Below are 22,077 nucleotides of genomic sequence, written 5' to 3'. Positions count from 1 at the left end.
GTGTCCTGAAGGTCCAGCCGGTGAGAGGGATCTGCCTCTTCTACCTGCACCAGGACTCGGCGAGGAGACCTGAAACGACACACAAAGGAGGTCCGAAAGTTGGTGACAGGGCGTTTCAGGGATCTGCACTGTGTATTAGTGGTGGGTGACAGTGCAGTGTCTCCCTGGCTGGATGGCTCCGGATGAGAGGTGGTGGTGAGGTCTGGAGCTGGAGCTTCTTCGCACTGTCAATGACAAAAACATTTCACACACCTTTCTTACAGCTTCTTATAACAGGTTTCATAATGAATTGTAGATCTTTAATCATTTACAGATAGTAGAGAGGCAAAGGTTATGTAGGATTAACTGCAAATTCTTACCTGTGCAACTGGACCTGGGATATCAGGCTCCGTAGAGTCCAGCCTGTGAGCGGAGGCTGCCTCCATAACCGGCACCAGAACACTCCCAACACGCCGCCTGGGACAGGAAAGCTGCTATAGAGGGGAAGATGAAGGTTTTAAAGACACATATTAACGGATATTCAACAGATTTAAGGTGGTATTTGGTTTTGAAAGCAGCTGTATGACTGTGATGCTTCTCTGCATCTTAATTAATTGTTCATTGTGCTTTTCTCACCTTCTCAATAAGGGCCTTCAGCTTCCCTTTGAGGAACTCGAGCTGAACCCTCCTGAGCTCCGTCCAGGGGTCTGGCTCCTCCTGAATACAACTCAGGATTATATACACTGCAATATAAACTAAACACCCTGCATTTTTAGACAAATCAACAATAACAGTTTGCTAGAGACTCACGCAAACAGGCAGGAAAGTGGGGGGGTCGCGTGCGCAGTGAGACTCCACCTACAATAAAAATAAATTCCAACCATTTTTAAAAACAATACTCAACATATGTTGATATATGCAAGCATTTACAGTGTGTAAAACGTGACTGTGATGTTTTTCTGCATCTTAATTAATTGTTCATTGTGCTTTACTGACCTTCTGAATAAGGGCCCTCAGCTTCCCCTCGAGGAACTCATGCTGGACCCTCCTGAGCTCCGTCCAGGGGTCTGGCTCCTCCTGAATACAACTCAGGATTATATACACTGCAATATAAACTAAACACGCTGCATTTTTAGACAAATCAACAATAACAGTTTGGTGGAGACTCACGCAAAAAGGCAGGAGAGTGGTAGAGTCGCGTGCGCAGTGAGACTCCACCTACAATAAAAATAAATTCCAACCATTTTTAAAAACAATAATCAACATATGTTGACATATACAAGCATGTACAGTGTGTAAAACGTGACTGTGATGTTTATCTGCATCTTAATTAATTGTTCTTTGTGCTTTACTGACCTTCTGAATGAGGGCCCTCAGCTTCCCCTCGAGGAACTCATGCTGGACCCTCCTGAGCTCCGTCCAGGGGTCTGGACCCTCACCCTGCCACTGCAGACAGGCAGCCCTCAGCTCCTCAGTGCCCTTCAGAAACATGGGGATAAAAACACAATTGAGGATTATATCCACTGCAGTATAAACTAAACAGGCAGATTAAAAATAAGTTTGAAAGAGACTTACACAAAAAGGCAGCAGAATGAAGTGGTCTCCTGAACCACCAGAAGCCCCCTGCAATAGAAATACATGCAATATGCTTTACAATCATTTTGAAAAATAGGACATAAAAATGCTGATATTGTGAGCAGCTCAGAGAACATTTTAGAGCTTATTTGATGATATTTGTGAGCACATATATCACCCTTTATAGCACCCAAGCAAGGAACCCTTTCCAGACTGATACAGTTATTAAATAAAATGCTAATGTTATGCTAACTAGGTTAGGCTAACTACGCATCACTTTCTAATTAGATAATTATTTACTAACCTCTAGGCAATGCTCTTCGCTTCGCCAGAACTCCATGTCGGACCGCGGGGTGTCAGTATACACTCACCGGCCTCCGACACCTGAAAAACAAAATATATAAGATTAATAACAGACAATACAGACAATTTAACAATAATATAATAAGTAAATCACAATACAATTAATAAAACAGTAAATATGAAATAATAAAAGGGTTTGCTCTTGAAAAATCGCTGGATCTCCTCCGGAAAAGCTGCTGTTGCTGCTCGTCTTGAGTTCAGGAACTCCGTAAACAAAACAACCGTCCAATCTTCGCGCTGAACGCTGCCGCGCGCCGCGTCACTTCTGTAGCCATAGAAACGCGTATATTATATATTTATTTTTAAATGCCTGTAAATAATATAGACTGTAAAATATTTATATTTATAGCACAGTTATTAATACAGTTTTCTCTATTATAGCGCAATTATATGTTGTGGTGAACCCTGGTGGCAAAGAACATTAAATTAACTTTTATAATAATAATAATAATAATAATAATAATAATAATAATAATAATAATATCAGTGTGGAAAACTATTGTTATTATTACTATTATTAGTATTATTATTATTATTATTATTATTTTTAATAATAATTAAATAATTAAAACCTATTTACTAGAATAAAATATTTTTTTTAAACGGTGCTGACTTTCTCATTTTTAAACGTGTCTGACTGTAAAAGATTAATATTTATAACATTGTTATTACTACATTATCTTAATTATAGTGCAATTATATATTGTGGTGAACCCTGAAGGCAAAAACCATTAAATTACGCAGAATTTTACTTGCATTACAAGTATAATAATAATAATAATAATAATAATAATAATAACAACAATATTAATAATAATAATAACAACAACAACAACAATAATAATAACAACAATTTATTATTTTTATTGTTATTATTATTATTACTACTGCTACTATTGTTATAATTAAATAATGTGCAGGAGTAAATCAATTGTTTTAAACGGTGCTGAACTTCTCATGTTTAAATGCGTTAGAAAATTACCCTCTGCGTTATTATTACTGCAAAAGACCTGGATTAATAACACAGATATTATTAAATTATCGCGGATTTTATAGCGGCACTCGTAATAAGTTTTCATAATAATCCACCTTATAAACAAAATAAATGTTGTAGACTTTAAGTAAAGTCAATAACGCTATAAGCATGTGTTACAGAATAGAAAAAACGCGGTCTATGAGTTCGCATAGTGAAATAGTTGAATATTTTCCTTAAAAAATGTCGAGGCTTAGGTGCTGTAGTCACACAACATACGTATGAACTACAAATCCCACAGTGCTGCGCAGCGCTTCACCGGATGTTGTTGCTGTCCAGGTGTACATACCTTACATTGCAGCAGATCGGCTTTTTCAGCAAGTCATTAGTTATTCAGTCATTTTAGTATGATAGCAGCGTTTATATGTTCCAGAAAAACCCGTATCTGAGAAACTTTGCTCCCTCCTGCAGTCTCCCTGTGTGTGAGCCTGAATTTGGCCTCTCATTTAAATTAATCAGTCCACCTTAAATAAATAAAGTTCAGGGTGAAGAGAGAGGGGGGAAAAAAAAAAAAAAAAAAAAAAAAACAGGCAAAGACAAGAGACGCGGGGAGAAGCGGCAGTCAAACAGAGGGACGCCAGCGTGCTCTCGCCCGTAAAGGCTGACGTCAGACGTGACGAAACCACATACACACACACACACCAAACATAAGTTTGGTTCTTGATTGATGAATTCTAAATGATTTACTCTTAAACAGGAGACAACTGGGTTTTGTTATGAGAAGGTACAGTAGAAATGAACAGAAAAATACTGTTTCAATATGAAAAAAGAAGTTGTGACTGGTTTCTTAAACCTTTATTTATTTATGCTTGTATATTTTAAATAAATAATCCTTTTTTCGTATTTTTCCTCACGTTCCTTGTGTACTGGCATGGATAGGGGTTCATTGACATCGAGAGTGTACAAGGCCCAGAATTTGCTGCTACGCCCCTGATTGCTGTAAACGGTCTGAACCTTTTAAACAAACCAGGTCTTGGTTCAGTTGATCCGAAACGAGACAAGCTCCAAAAGCTCCAAAGAACATTCCTGACTAGATCTGCAGATCTTCTGCTCAGGATTAACCCCACCAGCCTTTCTTAGTGTTCTTCTGCTTTCCTACGGAGTATTCTTAAACCTGGGCCATAAAAAAACAAAACAAAAAAATACACACCACAATGATGTACATATATCAGAGTATTATAATAGATAGTTTTATTTTGTGGATCTGCTCTGAATAATTAAACACTTTCATCAAAAATAAACTACAGACAGAAGAGAACTTTTGAGTAACGGAACAATCACCGCATTAGCGGTACATAAAGAGACACTTCACAGAAAGCATTTGACTCACATTATCTCTTATGAAAAGCTCAGGCGTTTGTACATCTGCAAAATCCAAACACGCTGATCATCTTCACACTTCATACACCACTTCAATATCAGCATCTTCACATTCATGCCTTTTTATGGCATCTTTTCTTGCTATAAATATGATATACTGTATAATATCCACTATCAAACAAATCTACCAGTTTGTAGCCAAGGCTTTGCAGCACCGGCATCATTATCTCTGTCTTATGATGTCAATCATACCCAGCTGTGTTTGTGGCAACCAGTAGAAACTGAGCACATGTTCTCGATCTATAATCACAGAATAAACATGAACATGAAAAGCAGTTTTTATGATGACTAAAAAGTCTTACACTGAAAATAAGGCCACAGATCATCCTAAAATAAAATAGTGAACGTTCCATTTAGGAATAAAAAGAGCAAAAACACAATTACATAATTTAACACATTAAATAACTATGGTACACGACAACTAGTGGAATATTATATTTAAGTACAGAAGAGAAAACCCTGACCTCCATTTTAATACTCCCCTAGTTTTTAAGTCACGGTTGGCACAAATGCTAAAGCTGTGTGTTACTCTGCAGTTTCAGACATGAATCCATGCTCTGAACCAATTGAAATGTTTTAAAGTGGACTCAATGTCCACTATGTCAGTGATGAACTAATCTGGACTATACACGACCTGGCCTGGATGCTTAGAATCTCACTAACAATAATCAGTTGGAGCTCACAAGATTTGCTTGTCAGAAACATTCAGAAGATTTCCAATTTGCTTGTCAATTTTTATTAGAATCTGAGCTAGATTGAATATTGGCAGATAGAAAAAGAAAATCACAGTTAGATAGTTTGTAGTCATGAATTGTCTTAAGATTGGAAATACCTTAGTTAAAACTGGTTTTAGTGTGTTAATAGTTAAAGCTAGTTAGAAACATTATGAAATCCGCATGTTAGAGGCTTGTTTTAACTAGTTAGAAACTTGTTAGTTGGTGCTGGTATTTATCTTAATAGTTAGAACTAGTTAAAACTAGTTAAATTGATTAGGTATAGCTAGTACAAATCTTGATTATTGTAAGTTAAATATTGATAGAGAAAACTAGTTAAACTTGTAACTAGAATTACACTAGTTAGAACTAATAATAGGAAGAATAGTAATAGGTAGAACAAGTACTGCTAGTGCTAAATCTGCTAGTGCTAAATTTCTTAGAATTAAGTTAGAGCTAGTCACTAATTATTAACAGTTAGCTGCTTGTAAGAATTAGAGACCTGTTACATAGAACTAGTTAAAATCATATTATTTAGAGCTAGACATTTTAAGATCCAGTATGAATCCTGATGAACTCATTAAAAACCCAAAATCTTTTTAGTTAGAACTAGTTAGTTTTACTTGTTAGAATGATCAAAATTTTGTAAGCGTTACATTGTTTTTTTGAAACATTGGATTAATAGCAAATAAGGGATGATTTGCTGTATATAAGATATTTTCATAGTGGAATCAAGGTCTAGCATGAGTCTAGGCAAACACTGAAAAGCTGTATGTGGTCTTGCTTAATGATACTTAATTTTTGCATAGTACCAGTAAGATCAAACACTCACACTATGTTTTTAAAAGAATGATTAGAACCTTTAGCAAACAGCAGTTGCTGTGTCACTTATGCTTTTTGTTTTACTGTGTTTAAGCATTTAATTAAGGATAATCACATAATGATGCTGTCATGTAAAAATCTAATCTTCAAAACAGTAACAGTAACTAAGAAAAAGCCTTCTTAAGTCTGTGTGAAAAAAGATTCACAAAAAAGATCACAAAATGTTGACATATCTAAAAAACAACTGCCTAACAAGACTTGTGCCATACAAAGATGCAAAGATGTTTTATGCAGGCATCTACAAATACTGTGTATGTGGCTTAATGTCTGAATTAGGGCTGCACAATATATTGTTTTAGCATTGACATTGCTGTGTATGTATGCTCAGTTATTCATATTGTAGAAGACGTGAAATATCAAATAAAACGTTTTTTTCTTTATACAAAAGGAAAATATCTTATTGAACATAAAATGCGTGGCCAAAAAAAGTCACCTCCTGTATTAACACCTGTAAGTAAATAGGCACGAGCCTATCCTGTGGTCATGAAATGATGTCAGTCTGTTTGAGAAGGGTCAAATTACTGGCATGCATCAAGCATGCGACTAAAATTGGGTTCAGAACTGTCCAACACATTAAAAACTTGAAGGAAAGTGGGGACCCATCGGGAAAATGATTGAATGATTGTGATCAGCAATCACTTAAAGGGGGGGTGAAATCAAATCAAAGGAAAACATAAGTAGAACTCAGCGCTATGTTTAATAGTGACAGTAAGAGCATTACCACAAGTACAATGCGAAGGGAACTCGCGTGATCGGGACTAAACAGCTGTGTAGCCTTAAAAAAACCCACTAATCAGTGAGACTAACTGGCAAAAAAGGTTTCAATTTGCTAGGGACCAAAAAGATTGAACTCCGGAGCAATGGAAGAAAGTCATGTGGCTTAATGAGTCCAGATTTAGCCTGTTCCAGAGTAATAGGCGCATCAGGCTAAGAAGAGTGGCAGGTAAAGTAATGCACCCTTCATGCCTAGAGCCTTACTGTACAGGCCTATGAGGCAGTGCTATAATCTGGGGTTGATGCTGCAGTTGGTCAGGTCTAGGTTCAGCAACAGTATGTGAAAGAATGAGGTCAGCTGACTACCTGAATATACTGAATATAGACCAGGTTATTCCATCAATGGATTTTTTCTTCCCTGATGGCACGGGAATTATCCAAGATGACAATGTCAGGATTCATGGAGCTGAAATTGTGAAAGAGTGATTCAGGGAGCATGATATCATCATTTTCATACATGGATTGTTCACCACAGAGTCCAGACCTTAACTTCATTGAGAATCCTTGGGATGTGCTGGAGAAGGCTTTGTGCAGCGGTCAGACTCTACCATCATCAATGCTGCAAGATCTTGGTGAAAAATGAATGCAACACTGGATTGAAATAAATCTTGTGACATTGCAGAAGCTTAATAAACTAATGTCACAGCGAGTGTGTGACTTTTTTTTTTTTTGGTGGTGACTTTTTTTTTTCCAGGCAGCATATATGCTCAGTATCATGTATTTTACTCCAATTATATTATGTTGGATTGTTGTAGAAAAACTGGCGAATCTGGTGATCTGATAAATTTTGTATCACTGAACATTGCAGTCATTTTTGTCCAATATTGTGCAGACCTAGTCTGAATGTTAAGCTTTCAACCCCAAAACATGCTTGTCTTTTTAGGACAGATATAACAATATAAATTATAATGTCAGTTTTGTAAAACAGGACCAGATAAAGGAAATCATGTAATTCCAACACTAAGACACGTTTAAAACAACACTGGTTAAAGTACAGCATCATAGAGGAAATGAGGAAAAATTAAGTCATTGACTACCAGGACACACACTGGATGTGTGTGCAGCAGAATGCTACAGACTGAAACCGTGTCCTTCTTTAGGAATGTCTGTTGTTGCAGCCCTTACAATCTTGCCAGCTTCACATTCATGTGCCTTTAAGAGGAAAACAAATAGATGGTTCATGTGTAAGCCAGGCCAGATGTTGTTAATCCATCAAGTCCATAGTGTAATACACTATAAGATCAAATGTATTCGTTGCACCCAATGCTGACACATATGTGTAAATGCACACGCATGCACAGTTGGTCTGTGCAGTTCCCGAAGAGATGTACTGCCAATAGAATAGACCTCTTTGGAGCAAATAAATATAACATTTATTGACACCTTGCCCAATGGCAGGTGTGGGCTAGAGAGGTATAAACCCCCCAGCACTAAGCTTTGGAGCAGTAAAGCTGTTTTTTTCTGGAATCTGGAATGATGGTGCTCCATCTAATACCTTTGGGATGACTTGGAGAGTTGAGTATGAGGATAGTCAGAGTGTTGATCATCCAACAACATCCTGACCTCACTAACAATCTTGTTGCTGAATGCGATCAAATCCTCACAGCAATTCTCCATAATGTTGTATAAATCCTTTCCTGGACAGTGGAGACAGTTTCTCCAACAAAAGCAGGATAAAGTATTTTTAATACCCTTGATTTCAGAAGAATCAACAATGAATAAGCAGGTGTCCCAACACTTTTGTCCACATAGTGTAGCAGGTCCCAGGAGAGTGTGGCAGCGAAACAGGATACTCCTCGTCCTTCCTCAGCATCTTGTGTCACAGTTTAGTGTCAAGTAACAGACAGCAGTGGAATCCAGCAGTTACTAGAGTTACAAGAAGAACGTTTTATAGTTTATAACACTGAACAGAGCACATTCATCCAACACAATGAGTCTTGTGTTTTCATCTGCAACTTATTACTGTCTAAAACTCTGTTTATCTTCACAGAGCAAAGGCGGAGAGAGTGACATCAGAGCGCCGAGCGTAAGTCTGCTAGCAGCTGTGAAAGCCTGCAGTCTTTCCTTTCCCTCGCTCGCTCGCTCTTTCCCCAGGCCTGTGAGAACTTCGTAAAAAGCTTTGAGTCACTGTGGAAAAAGAACGGTGGCTGAAACAGCCGGTGTGATTGAGCAGAGGTTTGACTTTCACTGTCCGTTTAAGGTCTTTGATCAGTAGCTGTCCGTCGTCCACTATGTGATGCTTAGACTGCTGAAAGGTCGATGCGATTGGCCGAGTTAGTGCTTTTGTCCCACGTGTGCATTTTCGTCGGGCTCACGCCCCCTTTGTTGCCATTCATCTGTCAGATAGATAGAAAGATAACAACAAGACAATGAGCAGGCTGGTATGTCTGTTGCAGAGATTTACTTTAAGCAAAAGTAAATGTTTTGTTGATTTTCTGAGCTGAAATAAAAATAACACATCTACAGAGATCAGAATTCTGGTAATGCTTGTTTTTTTATTTAATGCAAAATTTCTTACTAGATTTTGCAGAATTTACCATGTTGTAAAAAACATTACATGCAAAGTATGTTTTTTGTATCGCATACTGTTTTACATGAAGTTTATCAAATAGTGTAGAGCAGGGGTTTCCAAGGATGCACCTATGTGGGAATTCTAGGCCAGTGCCAATATCCGATATTCCACAAGCACATGTGTCTCCGATATACATATTTATAACTTACAGACAGACTGGTATGGACACCCTAGTATAACTTTATGCAATCAGTAAAAATGAAAGGCTTCTCGTCTGAAACAGTTTTTACATTTGTTTAGTTTACTGGACTATTCACAGCTTTAAAGCATCTTTTTAAATGATTAGGTTAAATAAAAAATAAGACCTATTGAAACGAATAAATTAAAATGAACTTAAATCTGTTAATTTTAATGTAGCATGGCCAGTGTTGGCCCGTTGTAGTACCAGTGCTTGGTCCTTTCCTGGCATGCAATAAATAAGTCAGCAAGAATTGATTTTAAATATATAGACATCGGCTGATGTTGATGATTCTAAAAAGTGTTGATCGGCCAATACTGATAGATTTCTGATATTGTTGTGCTTCCCTAGTTTCCTGCCTTTCACAAGTTGTGGCTCACTTAACCCACCACAATGGTTAATAGACCATCTAAAATCTAAAATAAATACAGCACAACAATCAGTGCAGAATATCAAATTGAGTTATCATGATGGATAAAAACAAGCTTGCTAATCTACCGTCTAGCTTTGTCAGTCATTTGACTAAACTATGCCAGACAAATCAACAACAACGCCCACCCAAATGATTTTTCATAATATCTCTAATCTTATTTTGCATAATAGAAAATAGGAGATTTTTTTTGTCCAACACAGCAAACAATCCACTGGTATAAAGGATTTGTTTACTTTTTAAACTTCAGTATACTGTTTCTGCCATGCAAAAAGCTTGTATCACTATCCTTTGGAGCATTTCTGTTGGTCATTATAAAATATTGAGATGGGAAGTATAAAAGTATAAAAGTCAGATTAAGAAGTTCTCACCTCAAAAAGTTAAATATGGCAAAAATTAAGATAAAGTTTTTGCATGCCAAGGACAATAAACATAACAAAGGTACTGTATGCATTTTACAGTCAGTTCGTCAGTACTCACAATGTCTGAGTTGAAAGGCTTGACGTTGATGTTGCGGATGGAGCTGCTGGTCAAAGACCACACCTTGGTCTTGTGCTTGAAAGCTGCTCTCACCTGAGGGTAATTTAATAAATAAATATTTATTATTTATTATAGGACCAAGAAATAAACCAATACAAACGAGAGAAAATAACATAAACAACAGGGAGGCTAACTAAACGAAACAAACGAGGAACAAGAAATAAAACTAGACAGGGCAAGAAAAATAAAGAAGGGAATAAACAAGAAATCTACACAGAGATAAACCGAACAAGGAACTAGGGCTAAGAACGAGAACACACGCAGAACAAACAAAACAACAGGGGAAGGTGCAAAGACCAACCAATACAGACTGAAACACAGGGCTATAAATAGACAGGAAACATACACAGGAAGTAGAAACACCTGGGGCTAGGGGGCGGAGCTACAAGTTACACACAGGTGAATGGAAAATTACTGAGGAACAACACAGAGGAGCACGGGTCACGTGGGGTCACACACAGAGACATGAGAACAGACGGGAAATGGGGCAAAGACGTGACAGTGAACATAGCTGCAGATGTTTATAGTTGGTTTTCAAAGTCCTAATACACACTGGCCACTAGCTGTTATTAGTGATAATAGCTTGTATAGTACTATATAAAAAAATCTCCAAAAATGCATTTATTATGAAATTATAAAACAGACTATGTATATATTTTTTTATTTAAATATCTTATTTATGTGTTACAAGTGGTGATTTGGTCCTCGATTTTGGTCCTTGATTGGGACTGTTATTTAAATGTATTTGAAACAATGTTAAAAAGAAATTTCTTAAATTTACAAAAATATTTCTATAAAAGCAGTAAAACACTCAAAATCGAGATTATGTTTTCTCACAAATAACATCACAGCTCTGATTATCTGCTGTGACCAAATCACAGCCGAAATGTTATTCATCATGACACACTTCCACTCATGTTTTGCAGTTTAATAAGTCCACTCCTGATCATACAGTACTGAACTACACTCCTTTATTTATTTTACAAACAGGGGTCTGTACTTATATTATTAGTAGCTTTGAAACGGAACTGGACTTTAAATGCTGAGGAAAAATGTAGGATCAAAACCTCACCACTGGGTGGAGCTGTGCTCACTCAACACTGCCATCACCCTAATAATGTTTAATTTATTTACACCCTGCCGCCGCCATGCCAGACGTATTCCCACGTTATCACTGACGTTATGACCTACACACAGCTGCACAAACACAGTGCAGGGCTCACCTCAGAGTTCAGCAGACAGTGGAAGAGGAAGATGAAGAAGCCCTGTGGGAAAAACAAAGGAACTGAGATGAGAAAGAGGAACTCTGAACAACGCCACATCCCAAAACACTGCTGCACTCATTTCCATCTTAATGAAGCAGAAACACAATTACTTTCATAAGCTGTTCATTCTCACTGTTGGCAGGACTCAGAGGGTGTGCGGGCAATTTTAGAGACCATTCATTATGAGAGGGTCGCTCACATACACACACAAACACACGCTCTCACACACATCACACATGTGGCTCTTTCCTTTGGGTAGGAGGGTAATTACAGTGATGGTGCTAAAACGTGGACAAACCTGTAGAGAATTGAAGGCGGCAAACATGTACTGGAAGAGCAGGGAGTGGTCGTTCACAGCCAGAACCCCGAAGATCCACGAAATGCCCAGGATAGGCAAGAGTACTGCTACTGCTTTAGCAGTTAGTCTATGCACACAGACATACACCACACACAGTTACATCATGTCTGTTCTGTCACATATTTGTTTAATCATACATAAACCATGCAACAAAAATTGCTCTGGCTGTTTGCGGGCAATATCCCACACACTGAGCTCTGGTTTAAATCTAGGTCCAATTTCAACCCAAATATTTGTCTCACATCAAGGTCGATTGCTGAATGTTCCAACACCAGAGTATAATATTGCAATCAACCAATACCCCGGTTGCTGAGTATAATATGGGAATCGACCTAAGACACATTTGCCAACACTTTGTCGAGTATAAACCACATTCAATCTAATTACACATGGCTGATACCAAGCAGAGGCCGATACATCTTGCTATCTAGGCAGCTATGTATGTATATTTAGTTTTTTATATTATACATATACAATTTTTAATATTAATGACACAGCTAGAAACCCCTAAATAAATATTTGCCAGGTAAACTCCACTGACCCAAAGTTGGTGAAAACATTTATTGTAAACATGTATAGATATATTGATTTTAAGAATGTGGGTGTGGGTGCTGATACACTGTATGTATTTGTTCAGTTCAGACTGATCAACTTTATATACTGGCCTTTCACATAAAAAGCTTATGAAATGGAAAATTTGCAACAAATACAGTGTCTCAGAATTTCTTGCTTCCAAGCATCAACTTAAAGAACTGATGAATAACTTGCTGCCTAATACAGTGTTATTGATCAATGTTATTGATTTCAAAACAAAGTGGTTTTAATTTTACAGCTTATCTGTGAATCTATTTGGATGTAAAATATATATTTTTTTCAGTGCATACATTAGTGTGTGTTTGCTGGAATAGATGAAAAGACATGTTTTAGTTCCTTTTCGACTTGTTTTCTGTAAATGCTGTAACTATACCATCTGTATAAACAGTTTAAATGTGGATTCTGGTAAGACCAGCTGCTAGGAAGTAGAAGAAGAGCAGCTGATAGGTATCCTTATAAAACAATTACACAATAAAACACTCACACACTCACACATAAAATGTAATGGTAGTGGAGGTGATGACTGGTAAATGATACCGTGTTTTCTGTATGACTGGAGTAAAGGAAGAAGTCACTTACTTGACAGAATTTGCATCTCCATGCACTTTATAGTTCTCTGCGCTGATTCTGGAGATAATTCTTGTAACAGCAATAAGGATACCAATGTTCACCTGAAAAATATTTCACACCAAAGAGATGTATTTACTCACTTCTGTTAAGCGCATAAATATAGCACTGTGCAAATAGCACTGTTCCTGTGAAAATAGAATGAAAAATCTCCTTATCTGAGCAGCGAGTGTTTAGTTACTCAGCAAAACACTAAAATTGCAATAAATCACTGTGTTAAATAAAACAGAGATTGTGATTGACATCTCCAGAACTTTAACCGTTCAAGCAGATGTGCGCTCACACTCACCATTATGACAAACAGTGCAGGTGCTACGAAAGCCCAAATTGCTCCATTCTGGAGAGACAGCCAGCAGCTACAGGCAACAGCAAGGACATAGACAAAGAAAGACAAAAGACAAATAGAGAATACAACCTTGATGGATTTTTTTAAAGGTGCTATAGAAGGCATTTATTGAGTAATTAAGTTGTCATGGCCTTATCTGCTTAACCTGGACAGCCACTCTCTTGGGTTGCTTTACTAGCTAGTCAGCTAGCATTAGCTTTTAGCCTTTTTGGCCTCGCTTTTATAATCTCCTGAAGTAGCTGTTTTGTTTAGCATTAAAAGGCTTTTGCAAGTCAAGACTGTTAAGTATCAGTTTTGTTTTTTGGCCCATTTTACAGCTCTGTTTTGGTTCTTCTGGGTTTTTCTTTAAATAAGGAACATCAGTGTTTGAAATTCAATGTTTGTTACTTCAGTGTTCTAAGTATTGATTAACTAAATATTCATCTATGCTCCTTATTCAGCATTTTGGTCAATTTACCATGAAAGATTCACATAGTGTAAAAGCCAGTTTGCCATATCAAATAATGCAAATCAATGGAAAAAGTAAAGGCAAAAGTTATAACAACAATATAAATACAACAATCGATGTAGATGTGTGTGTTGATCCACACACACATGTTGCTGTGGTAACTCACTTTCCAACCTCCCCATAACTTCCCAGAGATGACGTCATGGACACCACGCATATGACCAGCGGAGACCCTGGGGAAAGGCGAAAGAGGGAAAGTTGAACTTTGAAGCACCAGATGTTGCCAAATATGTCAAAAATCACCTCAGAGCCCAGCGTAAAGGACAGTTTGAGTGTGGTGTGTTGACATGAATACAGTCCATTTAAGGACCAGTTCATTTGTTCTTTTCTCTAGGGGAACGATTCCTTCTTCCAAACGCTTCCCTTTATTTTCCTTAGGAGCTGTAATTATCTGAACGGTGACAGGTCGGCACGTGGTGTGAGGGGGAAAATGAAAACTGCAGGATCAAACGCATTCCCAGGGGTAAAAATACCCCGCTGTAACTGGTAAAGCTCGATTGGGATTTTTACGATCGTGTCCTAATAACTATAATAGGAACCGCTTGGAGTGCGGCCGGCTTCATCTTTGCCACCACAAATAAAGAGTGGTGAAGGCTTGCCAGAAGACATTTAGCAAAAAAAAGGGGAGCCTCCATTCTGAAGTAATGAGTAAAGCTTCAGCCTCGGCCCATTTCACGGACTTATTCTATCACGAGTTACCCTGGAAACCAGTAAATACTTTCAGCTATTGCATAATTTACAACCCTTTCTACTCACAAACATCACAGGTTGCTTGGATTCGCTCAGCTAAGGTGAATAAAGTTCTTGCAGTGTTTTCTTCACAAATCAAAACAAAATTAGACAGAGAGAGAGAGAGAGAATCGAGAGAGCATTCCGAGTCCAGAAACAACACATGTTGCGTATTAACACACGCAAGCGTTTGAGGACATGAGAGTGAATAACTGTGACAGAGGCATTAATGATAGCCTTATAGCACTGCTCCACACTTCAGTGCTCTTTAATGCTGTGACATCTCAGACAGGCCCTAATGAGGGATGGTCTCGCTGAAACACACACACACACAGTGTGAAGTTGCACACTAGTCCCACCAGCACTGCGGCTGCATCACTTCACTTCCCTCAGCACATACATTATGCTAAACAGGCAGTTTTAAAGCAACACCCTGGGGTAAAACTGACATAATTGATATTTATTTATGTATAAACTGCAGTCTCGTAATCTTGTGTGTATATGAGGTTGTTAGTGTGTGTTTGTGTCTTTTTGTAGATATTTTGGCCTGTCTAAAGGTTGGGGTGCAACAGTCTTGCTGTTACTTACACCAGCAGAAGTTTCTTTAACACACAATATTTGCAATCATGATGAAATCATGAGCGGGTGTGGCTTAAATTAAAAACATAAAATTGCTGAAGGACAGATTATAAGAACTGGAATGGGAGTGTTTTTTAAACTTTGTGCCATAATTTTATTTGACAACAATTTACATTGTGCCATACAATAAAATGCAGTTTATATCACTGTAATGGGCATCTATAGGGCACAGCATTACATTTAATCCACTAGTGGACACTTCTTGATTATATGAACACATAACTGGGAACCTGTTCATGTTCTCTCCCTTGTAGGAAAACCCTATACATTACTGCATCCCATTCTCTCTACTGAAGAGGGCACTTTTTTACGTTTCAGATTCCTGGACATGGACTGAGCCACTGCACTGTAAAATAGAAAACTTTAATGTAGTTCAAAATGAGGCTGGGAATCTGCTCCTTAACTTTCACATGTTTGAAGATATATTTTCATTCAGGATTTCTTCTGAAAACATGGGTATTCCAAATGAATTGATTCACTCTACTGCTAAACAGCCTCTAATCTTTCTGAAAATTCCTTATGCAAGATGGTAAATCACTACTGTGAGGATTTTAGTAGAATCAGGAGGAATAACAAGCTTAAAGCCTATCCTCCTTTCATTCCAACGTCCTATAAATTCTATCTCTAGATCTCGCAACCAACCACCACCCAATGTCCTCCCTTTAATTCAGCCATATCTCTCAGTTCTAACTCAGCTTATCAGGGAAGGGAGAGGGGGGTCTGGCCTTCAGCCACAAAGCTGAATTCATCAGAATGATATCATGGTCCAAACTTGACCATGCAAAATGCATGCTGGTTGCTTATTTTATGACCAATTCATCGAAATCCTTGCAATAGTAATAGATGGTCTCTACCTGGAGGACCCAGTTTCGCTGGGTAGAGGCTTTATAAACCCTTCAAGCCAAAGTTTGGCATTGGGCATGGTGACCTCAGGCTCATGTGTGTGCCTCTTGGGCAATGGTTTTCTAAGAAGACTTAAGAGTCATTGAGTAAGGTAATTCAGGATACTTTTGGACTTGTAAGGGTATTCTTTGGTTCTAAGTTATTTCCCAATGCAGCACTGTCCCACTATGTACGTGCTACTGCACAGTAAGCTGGATTGACAAAGTTTTCGGCATATGTAACTGTACATTGCAAATCAGTACACTTACCCCAGCCGATGCCATAATAGTAGAAGTGCTTGCTGCCCTCAGAGCCAAACACTTTGACAACCATGCTGTAGAGGTGCAGCCCCTCCACCAACATCCAGGCAAACGCACACAGGAAGAAGAAGTGCAGCAGCACCGCCATCACCTTACAGGGCATCTAGAAGCAATGGAGACAGTGTCACAACTACATCTGCAACAGCAGCATCACTATTAGGACAAACTCAAATCTACAAGCTCAAATGACTACGCCTTGGCACTGTGGCCTTTATATCAGAAACGCCTATGTGTATGCAGTTTTTACAGCCATCCCTACCAGACAACAGTCAAATCTGTCAATAAACAAAGAGATAATTTCACCACAATTTGTTTTTTTTTTCTTTTTCAAATGTCTCTAATTTACCTGTTTGTACAAATATAAAAATTACTCACCGGCAGTAAACTATAGTGTATAGAATATGTTTGTTTAGGTTGCTTGGAGCATAGCTAAAACCAGAAGCAGCACTCACTTTCAAGCATGAATTGAATCTGTACTTTTGTAGGATTAATAGACGCACTGTCTTATTGATTTACATTTGGGGTGAAGGGAAAGTCGTGTAAATTTAATTTTGCCCTAAGCTAATCATTTAATATGACTTTATTTATTGCCGTTTCTCATGGAAGCAAATTACCAGCTTTCCCTGATAATAACTCAAACTGATAATAAACTATCTGGTTTTCGGTTCCAGGATGTTAGTGCCTCTGGAAATATATCAAAATAATATATTTAGGATGTAATTTAACCCCTTAAACCCTGTTTGTCGGCCACATATCAATTCTTCACTCATTACTCCACTATTTACTATTACACAAACACACCACAAACGCGCTAAACCAAACAGCTACCAACAAGATCATGATGGGCTCTGATTTAAGACTAACTAATTAATTAACCTAGGGTTTAGTTTGTAAAAAAAATAGCATTTTCTTCAAGGTGGATCAGACTGAGTCTTCTCTCATAAAAGAAATGTACCTTTTATTATATTATTGTTGGGATAATTAAATTATATGAAAGACTGCATAAAATAAATTTCCTTTACTTTGTCCTAATAATAAGCACACACTGGATAAAGCTATAAGACACAGGGAAAACAACTGAAAACCACTCTACAGACAACTTTAATCATCTTCTCCACCAACCCCACGTTTAAAATAGAGCAGACAAAGTGATTATCGGTTAGTTAACCCTAAAGTGTGTCTGTGGCGTTCTGGGCAGACACCACAGTTTATCACAGTTTTAAAAACAGAGTCTGGGAAAGAAAGGAGTCAGAGAGTCCACATGCATTAGAGTTCAGCAGTGAAGTGAAATTGAGTACTGCTGGAGCGCCGCTCTGACAGTGTGGGCGGTCTCGTCCTGGGACGGAGATATGAGCTGAGGAAATTACATCAGAACGGTGCATTATCAGACTGATGCTCACGCTGGAGGCAAGGAGATCAGTGCATCCATCTCACTGTTCTTTTGTCAGAGTAATTCACGACAACGAGACGTTGACTGCAAACTCTGACTGAAAACAGCATATGGACGTAATCGTGTTTGAGACGAGCACTCCATAGTAACGGGCGTCACTGATGGGCAAATGCTGATGAAAAGATCCTGGTTACACGGTCATCAACTCAATCAATTAAATGCAATCGAATAGACTCAAATATGAGCAGAGATACTGCAATCATTCAGTACATCCTGAAGGGCTGATAACATGACTACACTACATCAACCTGCACAATCAAATTTACAGTGCTCACCAGTGTTTCCTAATAGACTAATAACATTTGTGCAAGGAATTGTAGATGGGCCAAAAAAAAAAGAAGAAAGAAAGTGGGTATTCTAGTGTGCAATATACATTTGTGGATTGTGGAAAATCCATATCTATAACCTAATGATTTCACTTTTTTTTTTACAATGTCCAGAATTTTTTACAATATTTTGATGAATGGACCAGTAGAAATACCTTAAAATGACCTGAACTAAACTATTTTTGCACAGACTTCCATTGAAAGTTTTGAAGGTTTTTTTCTCTCTCCTGTAAAGTTGCTGTTTTGGAGATACTTGTTTTTTATTGGACAGCGACGATATACTCCATAACAACCCCAGCTGGTACTGGGGTATCTGGCATTAAGATATTAGCAACATATCATTTAGATCCTGCAGTACACAATGTACACACTAAATTCATCAGATGGATTTTTCCTGCACACTATAAAACTTTTTGTCTTGTAATAGAGAATTTTTAGGTAGTTGTGGTTTGCACACATTAATGACCAGTGGCAGAGGAAAAACGAATTGCAGGATCTTTTAGAGATCTGTTTGTCCTCCAAATACATTTTTAAAACAAAAAATCATATGGGAACATAAGAAAAAAGCTATACAGTGCACTGACTTGCAGTGAAAAAAAATACATTACATTACACTACATTACATTTGGCAGACGCTTTTGTATTTCGCGGTAGAAAATTACCTCCGCGATTTAAATGAAGCAAGGTTTAAACATAAATCCTGCCTATTAATACACCAGACAGCATACAAAACACGAAATAAGGAAGTGTACTCACATTTCTGGACGCACACAAGACACAAGATAAAATAATATAAAAGCAGTGAAAGATGGCAACCTCTCTCCAAAACTTTCTAGAATATTAAAGGTGCATGCATCATTCACATGCGTGCACAGGAGGAGGTGCGCTCTGATTGGCTGATCCTATTACTAATAAAACGTCAATCTGGCACCCTAGTCAGACCCTTTGTCACAGTCACAATACTTTTTATACTACTGGATGTATAGTCCAGATACTAAACCTAGTAGATGTTGATAAGGGGATTTTTAGCAGTATACACCAAGGCAAACCAAGGCAATACTGAGCAAACAGCAATCTTCCTCTGATCTGATGCTTTTTTTTATAGTGTGAACCAAAAGCACAAATAACCCTGTCACCTTTCTCTGGTTGTGCTTTATTGGTGCACTTTTGGTAGTCGCTGACAACTGCCTTATTATAAAGCTTTCTTTTTTACTTTTATAGGGATTTCTGGGAATTCTACGGTAGCTCATTTTTATTGGAACTGGAACTGTACATGTATACAGTGAACTGTTATAAATTGAAACAGCTCCCAGAATCCACACCAAAATACAATAATACACCATCATAAAAAATGCATCGTTTGGAAAAGCAAGTGAGTCTGGGATAGAAAAAAGAAAAAGAAAAAAAGAGCACATTTATTCGGTTTGCAAATTCTTCATATATTTCATTTAGTACCCCACACTCACCGTGCCGGGCTCAAAGCGGAAGCTGATGAGTAGCAGGATCTGGGCCACCAGGATGGCGAAGGAAAGGTTAGCATGGATATGGTAGCGCTGATTTCGGATAGTGCTCACGGACCTACACAAACACAGACACACACACACATTTAGCATGAAATGAGACAAAACAAGTCCAAAACTGTACTGTAAGCAGAAAATAAATAATATTAGAATGAGAATATGAGAATGAGAATATGAGAATCAGAATATGAGAATCAGAATATGAAAATAAAGGTGTGAAATCATTTCTGCTCATTAAAGTAAAATTTTAGTATCATTCATGTTCACTTCATTTTAGTACAGGTCATAGTAACAACAGCAACAGAACTTTAATTCATCCTGTTTAAAACAGGCAAAACATTATTTTCTTTCTATGTATGATTACAAATATAAATAATTTCCGATAACACTTCATCAAAAATCGGTCTGAAGAATCTCTGAGATACTCACGAGAGCACGGCAAAGGTGACCAGGGTGATGGCTAGGCAGAAGATGGAGATGGAGCAACCCACATAGGTAATAGTGGAGAGCGCTATCTGATGGCTTTTAGCGAGCTGTGCAGGAAAAAACACATCAGTACAGTTATTTAGAAGCACATAAGATAGTAATTAAACTGCTTACAGCTTTTATTAAACATGGCACATTTTACCATTAAAAAAGACATTTAGGTGAAAGCCTATAAACTGTCCATTCTAAAATACACTGTAAACTACACCATATGTCCAAATGTTTTGGACACTCTTTCTGATAGATGCATTCAGCTACTTTAATTAAGTTGCACCCACTGCTGACACAGATGTGCAAATACAAGTCCATAGCTTGCCTAGTCCCCTATGAAAAGGTATTACATATAGAATAGGACCCTCTGGAGCCAGTAAAGATGAACCTATTAGCCCTAAGCCTAATTAATGCCAGGTACAGGCTAAAGAGTATAAACCCCCCAGTACTGACTGTGGAGCATTACAACTGGCTTCTCTGAAAGTATATGTTTGGAATGAGGTGAGTGATCCTGATCTATATTCCTTCATTCAATTCTCTAACTACAGGGTTCATACACTTTTAACCAATAAATTTCTATGACTTTTTCATGTTTTCAAGGCAAATTTTCATGACCATACAATCTTTAAGGGCGTTTTCACACCAGCACTATTTGGTCCGGTTAAAATGAACTCTGGTCCAAATCGATTGAGCAGGTGTGAAAACAGTAATCGCACTCGGGTGCGGATCAAAAGAATCGGACCGAGACCAGCTAGAGGAGGTGATCTCGGTCCGGTACCAAACGAACTCTGGAGCGGTTCGCTTTGGTGAGAACGTGATCCGGTCTCGATCCGACCCAGCTATTAAATATAGTCCATTTATTTGAGCTAAACGGCTGATAAGACGCAGTCTAAACTGATATATTAGCCAGATAACTCTAATTACCACAGATAAGAACAAACGCTGTGTCCAATCACAGGACACAGCCTGCTTGCGTGTTTATTGGTGCGCATTTTGGTGCGTTTAAATTTATGACTGTGTGAAACCAGACTAAACAGAGGGAGAAAACGCTCCAAGTAAACAAACTCATCAACTGATTCGGACCAGAGAAACGAACTACAGGTGTGAAAACGCCTTAAGAAAAAAAATTAACTAAAACTATAATGCTAATAATAAAAAAAAACATTTTTAACAATGTTGACACAATCTTTAATAATAATAAAATGTGTGTTAGATCCTGAGAGCTCCATTGTGTAGGGATATATTACTGAACTAACTCTGTGCTGATGTATTTGTTAGCTAACAATAGCTTTTCTTAGTTGATAAATGGAAATGCACATTAGTAAACTGCAAAATTTCCATGGCTTTACCAAAACGTATTCACTCCTTGAAATTGCTATTTTTAAATTCCATGGCTTGTCCAAGTTTTTCATGACCGTACAAACTCTGTAACTATCATGAACTGATTTTGCTTTTCCCTGATAATGTGTCTGTTTTCCCAGTTAGAAAATAGCAGGGAAATCTGAAATCTGCTCTTATTTCTGGACATCTTAAATGACACAAGCCAAACAAAGACATTCAATCCCTGCAGTGATTGTGAAGTCAAAGGTTACGCTGCTCTGACTCAAGTGCTTTGAT

General features: G+C 37.8%; 1 protein-coding gene and 1 long non-coding RNA gene across 5 annotated transcripts in view; both read right to left on the bottom strand.

Moving 5' to 3' along the window:
* Positions 1–796: 796 nt before the first annotated feature.
* On the bottom strand, positions 797–1,604 carry LOC125806065 (uncharacterized). 2 transcript variants are annotated; one of them, XR_007441372.1, is made up of 3 exons: positions 1,555–1,604; positions 1,336–1,458; positions 797–837 (listed from the first exon to the last, which is right to left on the bottom strand). It is a non-coding gene; the product is annotated as an uncharacterized LOC125806065 (long non-coding RNA). The 2 variants fall into 2 exon arrangements; XR_007441373.1 differs by lacking the exon at positions 797–837 and adding an exon at positions 1,149–1,197.
* A 2,506-nt stretch (positions 1,605–4,110) lies between these two features.
* adgrd1 (adhesion G protein-coupled receptor D1) overlaps positions 4,111–22,077 on the bottom strand; it is a 92,339-nt gene continuing 74,372 nt past the window's right edge. For all 3 annotated transcript variants that reach the window (XM_049485958.1, XM_049485959.1, XM_049485960.1), the window contains 10 exons: positions 20,413–20,516; positions 19,930–20,041; positions 16,637–16,790; positions 14,224–14,290; positions 13,553–13,619; positions 13,216–13,307; positions 11,983–12,109; positions 11,643–11,684; positions 10,360–10,452; positions 4,111–9,035 (listed from right to left, as the gene is read on the bottom strand). In XM_049485958.1, the coding sequence (XP_049341915.1) occupies positions 8,940–9,035; positions 10,360–10,452; positions 11,643–11,684; positions 11,983–12,109; positions 13,216–13,307; positions 13,553–13,619; positions 14,224–14,290; positions 16,637–16,790; positions 19,930–20,041; positions 20,413–20,516 (954 nt within the window). In that variant the 3' untranslated portion in view covers positions 4,111–8,939. The remainder of the gene's footprint in view (positions 9,036–10,359; positions 10,453–11,642; positions 11,685–11,982; positions 12,110–13,215; positions 13,308–13,552; positions 13,620–14,223; positions 14,291–16,636; positions 16,791–19,929; positions 20,042–20,412; positions 20,517–22,077) is intronic.

This window comes from Astyanax mexicanus, chromosome 12 (genome assembly GCF_023375975.1).
Source record: "Astyanax mexicanus isolate ESR-SI-001 chromosome 12, AstMex3_surface, whole genome shotgun sequence".
Classification (NCBI taxonomy): Eukaryota; Metazoa; Chordata; class Actinopteri; order Characiformes; family Acestrorhamphidae; genus Astyanax; species Astyanax mexicanus.
This window is presented reverse-complemented; position numbering and strand designations above follow the sequence as displayed.